The sequence below is a fragment of the Gopherus evgoodei genome, chromosome 6 (assembly GCF_007399415.2).
Source record: "Gopherus evgoodei ecotype Sinaloan lineage chromosome 6, rGopEvg1_v1.p, whole genome shotgun sequence".
Lineage (NCBI taxonomy): Eukaryota > Metazoa > Chordata > Testudines > Testudinidae > Gopherus > Gopherus evgoodei.
Genome location: NC_044327.1, coordinates 109,895,932 through 109,908,127, shown reverse-complemented (window position 1 = coordinate 109,908,127; position 12,196 = coordinate 109,895,932). Strand labels below are relative to the sequence as shown.

The following is a 12,196-nucleotide window of genomic DNA, read 5'->3' as shown; positions in this document are numbered from 1 at the left end:
TAATTTCCATCTCACCATCAACCTCAGCCTAGATCAATCCACACAAGCAGTCCATTTCCTGGACACTACTATGCTAATAAGCAATGGTCACATAAATACCACCCTATACCGGAAACCTACTGACTGCTATACTTACCTACATGCCTCCAGCTTCTATCCAGGACACACCACACAATCCATTGTCTACAGCCAAGCTTTAAGATACAACCACATTTGCTCCAATCCCTCAGATAGAGACAAGCACCTACAAGATCTCTGTCAAGCATTCTGAAAACTACAATACCCACTTGCTGAAGTGAAAAAACAGATTGACAGAGCCAGACGAATACCCAGAAGTGACCTCCTACAAGACAGGCCCAACAAAGAAAATAACAGAACACCACTAGCTGTCACCTTCAGCCCCCAACTAAAACCTCTCCAGCGCATCATCAAAGATCTACAACCTATCCTGAAAGATGATCGCTCACTCTCACAGATCTTGGGAGACAGATCTGTCCTCCCTTACAGACAACACCCCAACCTGAAGCAAATACTCACCAGCAACCACACAACAAAAACATTAACCCAGGAACCTATTCTTGCAACAAAGCCTTATGCCAACTCTGTTCACATATCTATTCAAGTGACATTATCATAGGACCTAATCACATCAGCCATGCCATCACGGGCTCATTCACCTGCACATCTACCATGTGATATATGTCATCATGTGCCAACAATGCCTCTTTGCCATGGACATTGGCCAAACCGGACAGTCCCTATGCAAAAGAATAAATGGACACAAATCAGATGTCAAACATTATAACATTAAAAAACCAGTAGAACACTTTAACCTGTCTGGTCACTCAATAACAGACCTATGGATGGCAATTTTGCAACAGAAAAGCTTCAAAAACAGACTCCAAGGAGAAACTGCTGAACTTGAATTGATATGCAAACTAGATACAATCAACTTAGGCTTGAATAGAGACTGGGAATGGCTGAGCCCTTACAAACATTGAAACTAGCTACCCTTGTAAGTATTCTCACACTTCTTATCAAACTGTTTGTACAGGGCTATCTTGAGTATCACTTCAAAAGTTTTTTCTCTTACTTAATTGGTCTCTCAGAGTTGGAACAACAACGTCCACCTTTTCATGCTCTCTGTATGTGTGTATATATACACACATATATCTCCTCACTATATGTTCCATTCTATGCATCCGAAGAAGTGGGCTGTAGCCCACAAAAGCTTATGCTCAAATAAATATGCTAGTCTCTAAGTTGCCACAAGTACTCCTGTTCTTTTTGCACCTACAGACTAACACAGCTGCTATTCTGAAAACTAGAGACTAGAGCCGCCAGTGTCCCATGAGCTGTTGTTTTGGCTGGGACGTGACGGCCTGTGGCGCAGCAGAGGCACAGTACAGGGCGCTCTGGCACCGCTGCCCGCACAGGGTCCCCCGAGCAGCCATCCCTGTAGGGAAGGTAGATGTAGCGCGCGGGTCCCCGCGTGGCCACCAGAACTCGGGGGCATGAGCCGTGTGCGCCCGACCCGGCTGGGGAAAATCACAAGAGGCGGAGGAAGCTCTGAGCTGGGGACCAGATCGGTGCCCGGGCCCATATGGATCCTCACCGGGCGCCGGCACAGCCAGCAACTCGGACAGGTCCGGGTAGCAGCGATCATCCTGGATCTGCCGGTCGATGATGCGGCCTGCGTTCTCCAGCGCCTCCTGCAAGGCCGGGGCAGCCGGGCTCATCGCCACAGGCATAGCGATAGCGGCCGCACAGAGACAGGACCGCGCCAAATCCCAACAGCCACCGCGCCTGAGCGTCTGACGCACTTCCGCTTCACGGCCAGTCACTTCCGGCCAAGGACGCCCGGCAGCAGGAAAGGGTTAAGTTTAAATTGGCGGTCGCTGCGCGGAGTCGGTAGGGGAGAAGATCTGGCGATGGACACAGAGGAGATCGTTGGGGCAGGGGCGCTGGCGGCTGAGGCGTCTCGTGAGTGAAAGGGGAGGGGAGGATGGAGAACAGGACCAGTGTTTCGAGAACCTGGCGGGGAGGAGCGTCCCGCGCCTGCCCGCAGCTGGTCTTGGGCGCTCGCATCTCGGCTGCAGAGCGGAGCTCGGTAACCCCTGGGCTTTTGGGTCGGGCCGGGCTGTGCGCCGAGGTGACGGAATAAAAGAGCTAGGTCGCTTCTCTGAGGGCTGGGCTTAGGGAGCCAGCCCGCGCAGCGTCTCCGCAAGTGACCGCCCCCTCCTCCCATTAGTGCCAAAGTCACTAGCAATGCCCGGCTCTTAGATGGGCCGAATTTTCTCAGCCAGCCTGTGACCTAACTCCCGATACTCTGCTGCGCCCAGGCTATGTCTCCGCGACAAACTCTCCTGCTGTGTTAACATACAGCCCTGAGGCTCTCACTAGACCTACATCCTTCCCTGTTCCTCACAAACAGATGCACAACCTGCTCTCAGGCAGAACGTTAAGATATGTTCCATGAAGGCAGGTATCATATTAGCCTATTACAGAGGTAGGTAACCTATGGCATGTGAGCTGAAAGCAGCACTTGAGCTGATTTTCAGTGGCACTCACACTGTCTGGGTCCTGGCCACCTGTCCGAGGGGCTGTGCATTTTAATTTAGTTTTAAATGAAGCTTCTTAAACATTTTAAAAACCTTATTTATTTTACATACAACAATAGTTTAGTTTTAATATAAGAGACTTATTGAAAGAAACTGTCTGAAAATGTTAATATATATTACTGGCATGTGAAACCTTAAATTAGAGTGAATAAATGAAGACACGGCACACCACTTCTGAAAAGTTACTGACCCCTGGTCTATCAAGTACAAATAACATATTACAAAGTATGAGACTAGAGTTTTTAAGACTGCAATGTGGGCCAACATCTCTATTATGTGTGTTACTGTAGCTCCTAGATTGGAACCCTGTTGTGCTAGGGACTCTGCATACACACAGTAAGAGAGAGTCTCTGCATTGAAGAACAGCCTAAAGAGCTAAGACAAAGGGTACAGGAAAGGACATCTTATCCCCTGTATTATACATGAACAAATTAAGGGCTTGTCTATGCTGGCACTTTACAGCACTGCAACTTTCTTGCTCAGAGGTGTGAAAAAACACACCCTGAGTGCTGCAAGTTTCAGCACTGTAACGTGATAGTATAGACTGCACCAGCTTTGGGATCTGTGCCCCTTGTAGGGGTGTTTTTTTTAAAGCGAGCCCTCCCAGTGCTTTGCTGTGACTACTCAAACCATGTTAAAGTGCTGCCAGGGAAGATATGCCCTAAGGCACTGAGAAATTAAGAGACTTGTTCAAGGTCATATGTGATGTCTGTGGCAGAACTAGGAAGTCACAAGTTAATGCCTTAACTGCAAGACTATCCTTTCCTTATGTAGAATATGATAAATGGGGGAAAAACAAAGAGCTATGAAGCTGCTAGACTGTTACCAAATGAAGTGCAAACCAATTAAATAAAGAAGTTAATAATAAAGACTAGGATTTTCAACAAAGCCTAGGTGCTATCGTAATTGGGCCTACAAATTTATCCTAATTGTAAGCAAAATTATAAAGTGACAGAAAGCTTTTTAAAAAAACCAGTAACTTATAATAAATTTTGATCAGAAAAAGTGCAAAAGAGAAAGAGACTAAATAAGTGTAAACAAAAAGGCTCACTGATATAATTGAAGGGCTATTAAGTTATGAATGGTAAAGAAAGAAAGAGTGAGACAAGAAATGAATGAACCAAAACTGATGTCATAACATTTCTTCCCAGATCTGGACCTTAGCGTCCAAAATATGGGTGTTAGCATGAAAACCTCCAAGCTTAGTTACCAGCTTGGACCTGGTAATTGCTGCCACCAGCTAGGAATTATACAATGCCTAGCTCACTGTGGTCCCCCAAAACTTCCCTGGGGGACCCCCAGGCTCAGATGCCTTGAGTCTTACAACAAAGGGAAATAACCCCCTCCCCTTGTTTCCTTGTTACTTCCTCCCAGGCTCCCCTCCCTGGACGACCCTAGGAGATTTTCTGCTTCCAGTCCTGGAAACACAAGTACCGAGAGATCTAATCTCTCTTCCCCCTCACCCAGAGGGTATGCAAAGTCAGGCTTAGTAAATCTAACACAAAGAGATTTTCCACCTGACTTCTTCCTCCCACCAATTCCCTAAAGTCCCCACTAAAGAAAAACTCCAACAGGTCTTAAAAAGAAAGCTTTATATAAAAAGAATGAAAAAAGGACATAAAAGGATCTCTGTATCAAGGTGACAATATACAGGGTCAATTGCTTAAAGGAAAAAAATGAATAAACAGCCTTATCCAAAAAGAATACAATTTAACACATTCCAGCAACTACACACATGTAAATACAAAAGAAAACAATATAAACCTATTGTCTTACTATCCTTGTACTTACAACTTGGAAACAGATGATTAGAAAGCCTGGAGATAGAAAAATCACTCTCAGAGACAAGAGGGCCCAGACCCAAGACAAAGAACTCACACCCAAACTTCCCTCCACCCAGATTTGAAAAAGTCTTGTTTCCTGATTGGTCCTCTGGTCAGGTGTTTCAGGTTACTGGTGTTACCCCTTTACAGGTAAAAGAACATTAACCCTTAGCTATCTGTTTATGACAACTGGTATGTTGGAAATTAGATTTAATTGGCGGACAAACTTATGATGAGATGAGCTGTTCTCATTATTTGCTTTTTGGGGTCCTTAAAGCTGGGGGGAATGCTGGCTTCCACAATGCTGGCTGAAAAAAGGGGATAGAGTGAGTTACCCCATCATCGCTGCTACCCACACCATCTTCTGGAATCCTGCATAACAGTATCGTACCTTCATCATCCTGATCCTGAGAGATGTCCTGATAAGATTGTGCCACAGAGAGGGACTCAGATGATATTGCCACCTCTGCTGGCTCTAGCTAAATTATACTTGGGATGTGAGGCTTTGTGTGTGTCTCTTCCCCTCTTTCCTTCCCCCCACCCTGCTCCATGTTTCCTTTTCCTTTTTTTACCTTATTCTGTCTTTCTCCTATCTTTCCTTTTCTCTAATAAGAGTCTGGCTTAGCCAGCCACAACCATATATTTTGGAGCTCTTCTGTAAGCCTGTAACTAGAAAAGGAGCTAAGAGCAATACCCTTAACAATCTGATGGTGTTACAAGTTTGCCAGGTCTTTGAATGGCTGATGAGACCATGTGCTTTGCCTGTGTTTCTCCAGCAATGAGGTTGCAAGTGAAAGTCAATACCAGAGGCAAAAGCTGCATTTTCTCTCTTTTTCCCATTCTTTTTTCTTCCCTCTTGTTTTATGCTCTAGGAAATGGGGTTAGACTTTAATGACATAAAGAGTTGCTCCAGCTCATTTCAACTAACTTCTTTTTTCACTGAAACTATTTATAATAATCTTTAATACCGTTTAAGAGACTGTCAAACAGGGAGTTTTGCCTTTGAAGTCTCTTTACAGCTGAAGGAAAAGGGAACAAGGGATGTAGTTAGAATGAAAGCCTTACTTAATACTTCACATTTCAAATGTTTTAATTCTTCCTTCTTTCAGTATCTTTAGTAAAAGGTTAAAATGATTTTTAATGATGTTTGCCATGGTACTAAGCAGGCTAAGTTCTCTGTATACCAAACCCCAAAACTTGTTTAACACTGTTTAATGTGGGATGGTGACAGGATTAGGTTAATACCTTTGACCCTTTGGGCTCTTTATTCCATTTCAGTTAATACAACAGTGCCGAACTCCCACTGGAGTTAGGCACCTACTCCATAGCTCTATAGATTGTGGAGATCATTGGCCATTCTAACAATTTGCCCCCACCTCTTTCTGTCAACACATTTTTCTCATTCATGATAATGTATGTTTAGAGCATTTAGGTCCTGTCCGGTGTTATCCTTCCATCTTCTCCCTGGCCAACCACAATGTCAGAAACTGTAAGGATGTCCTTCCAAGAGATGCATAGTTTATCTGTCTTCTGTCTTCCCAACTGCATGTCTTGCCCACTGAAGTGCTTAGGTTTTCATTACATCTACTATACTTGGCATTTGACTCTGTTGAAAATCTCAACCGTTACACTCTATAACCCTGTCCCATTGGACACTGACTCATAGACTCTAGGACTGGAAGGGACCTCGAGAGGTCATCGAGTCCAGTCCCCTGCCCTCATGGCAGGACCAAATACTGTCTAGACCATCCCTAACAGACATTTATCTAACCTACTCTTAAATATCTCCAGAGATGGAGATTCCACAACCTCCCTAGGCAATTTATTCCAGTGTTTAACTACCCTGACAGTTAGGAACTTTTTCCTAATGTCCAACCTAAATCTCCCTTGCTGCAGTTTAAGCGCATTGCTTCTTGTTCTATCATTGGAGGCTAAGGTGAACAAGTTTTCTCCCTCCTCCTGATGACACCCTTTTAGATACCTGAAAACTGCTATCAGGTCCCCTCTCAGTCTTCTCTTTTCCAAACTAAACAAACCCAATTCCTTCAGCCTTCCTTCATAGGTCATGTTCTCAAGACTTTTCATCATTCTTGTTGCTCTTCTCTGGACCCTCTCCAATTTCTCCACATCTTTCTTGAAATGCGGTGCCCAGAACTGGACACAATATTCCAGCTGAGGCCTAACCAGCGCAGAGTAAAGCGGAAGAATGACTTCTCGTGTCTTGTTTACAACACACCTGTTAATGCATCCCAGAATCATGTTTGCTTTTTTTGCAACAGTATCACACTGTTGACTCATATTAAGCTTGTGGTCTACTATGACCCCTAGATCTCTTTCTGCCATACTCCTTCCTAGACAGTCTCTTCCCATTCTGTATGTGTGAAACTGATTGTTCCTTCCTAGGTGGAGCACTTTGCATTTATCTTTATTGAACTTCATCCTGTTTACCTCAGACCATTTCTCCAATTTGTCCAGATCGTTTTGAATTTTGACCCTGTCCTCCAAAGCAGTTGCAATCCCTCCCAGTTTGGTATTGTCCGCAAACTTAATAAGCGTACTTCCTATGCCAACATCTAAGTCGTTGATGAAGATATTGAACAGAACCGGTCCCAAAACAGACCCCTGCGGAACCTCACTTGTTATACCTTTCCAGCAGGATTGGGAGCCATTAACAACTACTCTCTGAGTACGGTTATCCAGCCAGTTATGCACCCACCTTATAGTAGCCCCATCTAAATTGTACTTTCCTAGTTTATCTATAAGAATATCATGTGAGACCGTATCAAATGCCTTACTAAAGTCTAGGTATATCACATCCACTGAGGCCTGGTCTGCACCTAAAATTTAGGTAGACCTAGCTGCCTCACTCAGGGCTGTGAAAAAAATTATATCCTGCACAGTGTCATTTTGATGACATAATCCCCCGTTTATTCACAGCTAAGTGGATGGAAGAATTTGTCTGTTGAGCTAGTTGGTACCTCTCAAAGAATCACTGTAGAGTTTATGCTACAGTGGCAGATCGCTGAGTTTTGAGCCTTTGTGCCATGTTTAGATTGAGTTCTGTCCAACTAACCCTGCTGCTAAACCTGTTTAGGGAGGATGATGCCAAGGACTTGCAGGTGTAATGTATTAGGGAAGAGGGACTATAAAGGGTAACCGGGGGACATGGAGAGGGAAATGAGCTTGGCTGGGGAAACAATAGCCTGCTTGGGTGCTGCTACAGAGGCAGGGATGAGAGTCCGTCCAGCACCTTATCTGCTGCTACAATGTACTATGTAGGGCTGCTTCTCAGTAGCTGGGGGTTCAGAGAATCCTGAGCAGGTGCCTTCAGGAGTCTCTGTGAGTGGGCCAGTCCCCTCATGGCAGGGCTCCTCTTGATCTGCTGCAGTCTCCTGTGTGGTCACTTCCTCCTGCTGGTGGAGCCTATTGTGATCCCCGATGCAACTCCAGCTGAGCAGCTAGGAGCAAAGGGCGATGAGTTTCCATGACTAGGGAGGTGCTGGAATGGTGGGCTCTGTGCACAGAGTTTACTCTAACCCCTCTGTTCCCTTATAGATGTGGAGCTGGTGGGAGAACCTGATCCAGAGCTGGCAGCCACGATGGGCTTCTCAGGCTTTGGTGAGTTCAGGGCTCATGGGAAGGGAAAAGGAGGCAATGTCCATGTGCTGGAAGTATACACCTTGTGCACTGGGGAAGTACTGGTTGGGGATGGTGAAGGGAGCAGTAGGCAAGAGTGTGAGTCTCTGTGGAGTAGGGTAGCATTATCCATAGCTGGAAAGACTAGGGTACCTGTTGGGGCAGGAAGCACTTGTTAAGGGTCTTGCAGTTCAGATGAAGCTAAACACTGAAGCTTGTTTGTTCTTTCCCCAAATTTATATTATGGGTTGTGATTTAGAACACAGTAAAATGCTTCTCAGTGGGTTGTACTACAGTATTTGTGGATTTAACTTTTTGACAATATGCTTGGAAATGCAATGTAAAAGGAATGGTAGCAGTAACTGTATAAACTCTATCTGTGTGTGTGTGTGTGTGTAGTGGGGGAGAGAAGGCAGATTTTTTCAAAGGCACGGAGTGCAGTAAGGTGCCCAATTCCCATTTATGTAATAGCCCCATGGGAGATTTTTAATCTGAAATTTGAATTGGAGAGCATCTGAGTTATCCTGGTCACTTACTCATTTTAATCTTCTGGATTTCATGTTACTTGGTCTAAATCAAAGTTTCTTTTCCCCTCATCTTTTAGGAAAGAAAGCTCGAACGTTTGACTTGGAAGCAATGTTTGAACAAACTCGAAGAACTGCAGTGGAAAGAAGTAAAAAGATGCTGGGTAAGATAGGTGAATCTCCTGTGCTTGTGCTTTTAACAAAGGGCTAAAACACAATAATCTAACACGTTTTAACACTTGCCTTGTTTACATGTAGGTGTTAAAACATGTTAGAGAACATGTTTTAAAAATACACCTTTTATCCTAGTATACACTGCTGTGGTGGGACTGGATCATGCTGGGACCACATACCGAGACTTTTGCTACCTGGAGAATGCCATTTTGTTCTGAAAATAGCATCCTTCCTAGAATGTGTAGTGTATGCACACTTTAGTAGAGCAAAATGGTGTCATCTGCACAGCATGTGTGTGTGCAAGGTCATGCTACCGCTGAATGTAGATAAGTCCTAAATGATTTGGGGTCTGCTTGCTTGAGAGATGCCTCTTTTCCCCAGGCCACACCTTTGCAAAGTTGCTGAAGCCGGAGTCTCCTTATTATATACATAAGGAAACTGCTTCCAAGTCATTATCCTGGACCATCTTTCAACCTTGGAATTTATTCCCCACTCTCTGGACAAAAATAACCAGAATTTGTTAACTTTCAGGCGTAATGCAAGGCCTGTGTAACTACTGATCCATTCAAGGAGGTGATGGGCTGATAGGTGCAGGATTTGATTATCGTGATTCTGATTCTATGCTGAGAGCCATGTGAACACACTTCTGTGAAAATGCCTATTGGCTTTATGAGGCTCTGAGCATTTGCAGGAGTATACCTGCTTTGTTCTTATTTCAGGTTTGGGGCGTAAGTCTGCTGTAAATTGTATATTTATTTGCTTGTGTGAGGAACATTTTGATTATATTGTGAAAATCAGTTATATAACGGGGCCAGTGTGTTGACTTAAGCATCTTTTTTAATGTTGAATAAATCTAAATAAATACTATGTTTCTTCCACACTGAAATATGTGATGCTGGTAGACCATGTGCCAGCTCATGCCAAAGCCCCCATGTGACATTCCCCAAGGTACAATCTGGACTGTTGAACAGCTGTGTCCCCTCAATTCTCCAGCCTTTTATATGCTTTGCTGTGAGAACAACCACTCCTGGCCTGCTCTCACACAGCCCCCAGCATGTAAATTAATCTGAGCTATACTGTAAGAATCAGCCACCCTTGAATTACACAGCAGAGCGACACAGCAAATTCCCAGTCCCAGACTTTCTCCCAGAAATATGCATCTTATACAGCCCAGCACCCTCCTGGACAACAATACAGGCTCATGTAAAGTCTGTCATTTCATTAACAGAAAACGTTATGCACAAACCTTGTTACTTCATACGGAGCTTTTCACTACAAGGTTGTCAGGGTGTCTCTATTCGCCCATCCTGTCACCAACCGCTTTCTTAAGAGTATCAGAAATGTTTATCTGAAATACAAGTCTATACTCCACCTTGGGACTTGAACCTAATACTGTGCTGTCTTACTGGTCTGCCATTTGAACCATTAGCAACATGCTGTCTGATCCATCTCTCAACGAAGGTAGCCTTCCTAATTATTATCACTTCTGCCTGCCAAGTGGGAGAGCTAGGGGCCCTTATGGCATACCCAACATATACTATCTTCTTCAAGGACAAGCAGCAAAGAATCCTGTGGCACCTTATAGACTAACAGATGTTTTGGAGCATGAGCTTTCGTGGGTGAATACCCACTTCCTCAGATGCAGGAAGTGGGTATTCACCCACGAAAGCTCATGCTCCAAAACGTCTGTTAGTCTATAAGGTGCCACAGGATTCTTTGCTGCTTTTACAGAGCCAGACTAACACGGCTACCCTCTGATATTCAAGGACAAGGTCACCCTAGGACCTCATCCAAAATTTTTACCCAAAATATCATCATCTTTCCACTTGAACTAACCAATCCATCTTCCCTCATTCTTCCCAAACCTAATGGAAGTAAATAAGACTCAATTCTACACACTCTAGGTGTCAGATGCGTACTAGTGTTCTACCTTGAAAAAGCTGTGCCCTTCAGGAGGTCACCGAGGCTCTTTATTTGCTCTTTGGAATGATCTAAAGGTTCCACTATCTCCAAACAGAGGCTATCTAAATGAATTTTCAGGTGCATCCACCTTTGTTACTAACAGAAGGATCTACAGCTCCCAGCAGGGATCCAAACTCACTCCACCAGATCCTTGTCAACTTCAGTAGCCTTTCTAAACAAGGTGGCTATCATGGACATATGTAAAGCAGCGACGTGGGCGTTGGCATGCATATTCACAGAACACTACATGATTGACCAGGGCTCAAGATTGGATGCATTGTTAGGACTTAACTATATTATCATTAGTTACTCATGCGACTCTAAAGCCCTTTCCATCCACCTAGCAGCAGTACTCTATAGTCACTTGAAGTCGAGCACCCACAGGGACATCTCTCTAAGGAGAAGAGACGTTTACTCACCCTGTGCAGGAACTGAGGTTCTTCAAGATGGAAGTCTCAATGAGTGCTCCACTACCCACCCTTCTCCCCTCTACTTTGGAGTTTAGTCTACAGACTCTGTGATAGAGAAGGAACTGAAGGAGGTCTGGTCGTACAGCACAAAATAGGTGCCCACATAAGATGAGAACGCATGTGCAACCCAGACAAGCACTGCTGCAGAAATTCTCTGATCAAAGGCGCAGGGGTGCATATTCACCTGAAGTGGAGTATCCAGAGGGACGTCCATCTCAAAGAACTTCAGTTGCTGCGCAGGACAAGTAACCTTCTAATGTGTTACCCAGCAAGAGAGTGACTTGGATGTGTTGCTCCTTTATTTGTTATTGGCATATTGGCACGTACTCCCAAGAATCTACAGGGTTTTGCCTCCTCTGATCTCCTTTATGGGAGACAGGCCAGGAGACCCTGTTAACATAGATGCAAAAACCCACAGGGACCAATTTGAGACTTTGTCTCTGAGTGAGACATGGAAATAGTCCATATTAATGGTAAAGAAAATGTAGTGGCAAATGTCTTATCAAAAATAGGGGAACACTGAGGTGTTTAAGTGGTACCTCTTCCTACGCAATTTTTGCATTGAGAGCATGACACTGGCAGACCAGGTGCCACGTCATGCCAAGGTCCCCATGTCTCAACTGAATACTGACATACATAGCTGGAATCAGTCTGGCTTACCAGTATGTTAGAATTATTAAAATAGGTGTCAGGACTATGTAAGAATGTTTTTAGACTTTATTGAATGCTTGTGAGTTGCTGCATGCATCAATCTCACTTATAATATCTGTATTCCGTATTGTAAGGGTAGCTTTTGACTTTAATTAAAGTGAATTTTGTAACATGGTATTATACCACTATGGATTTGACGCTGGTGGCTACAGTTTCAAACTTAACAGAATGAAAGTCACCTCTGCTACTTGTTTTAGAGTTAGTCTCTAGGAACACACAAAGACCAAGGGTAGTGACCACACATTCACATGTACAAGGTCTAGTCTGTTTTATAA

The 12,196-nt window shown here is 44.2% G+C and overlaps 2 protein-coding genes across 4 annotated transcripts in view; one reads left to right on the top strand and one right to left on the bottom strand.

The window, feature by feature from the left end:
• NUP155 (nucleoporin 155) overlaps positions 1-1,798 on the bottom strand; it is a 59,359-nt gene extending 57,561 nt beyond the window's left edge. For both annotated transcript variants that reach the window (XM_030567830.1, XM_030567831.1), the window contains exon 1: positions 1,616-1,798. In XM_030567830.1, the coding sequence (XP_030423690.1) occupies positions 1,616-1,751 (136 nt within the window). In that variant the 5' untranslated portion in view covers positions 1,752-1,798. The remainder of the gene's footprint in view (positions 1-1,615) is intronic.
• A 35-nt stretch (positions 1,799-1,833) lies between these two features.
• Positions 1,834-12,196, top strand: part of WDR70 (WD repeat domain 70) — a 258,843-nt gene continuing 248,480 nt past the window's right edge. The window contains exons 1-3 of one of the 2 annotated variants that reach the window (XM_030567828.1): positions 1,834-1,983; positions 8,000-8,062; positions 8,685-8,768. In XM_030567828.1, the coding sequence (XP_030423688.1) occupies positions 1,932-1,983; positions 8,000-8,062; positions 8,685-8,768 (199 nt within the window). In that variant the 5' untranslated portion in view covers positions 1,834-1,931. The remainder of the gene's footprint in view (positions 1,984-7,999; positions 8,063-8,684; positions 8,769-12,196) is intronic. The other variant, XM_030567829.1, reaches the window with a different exon arrangement.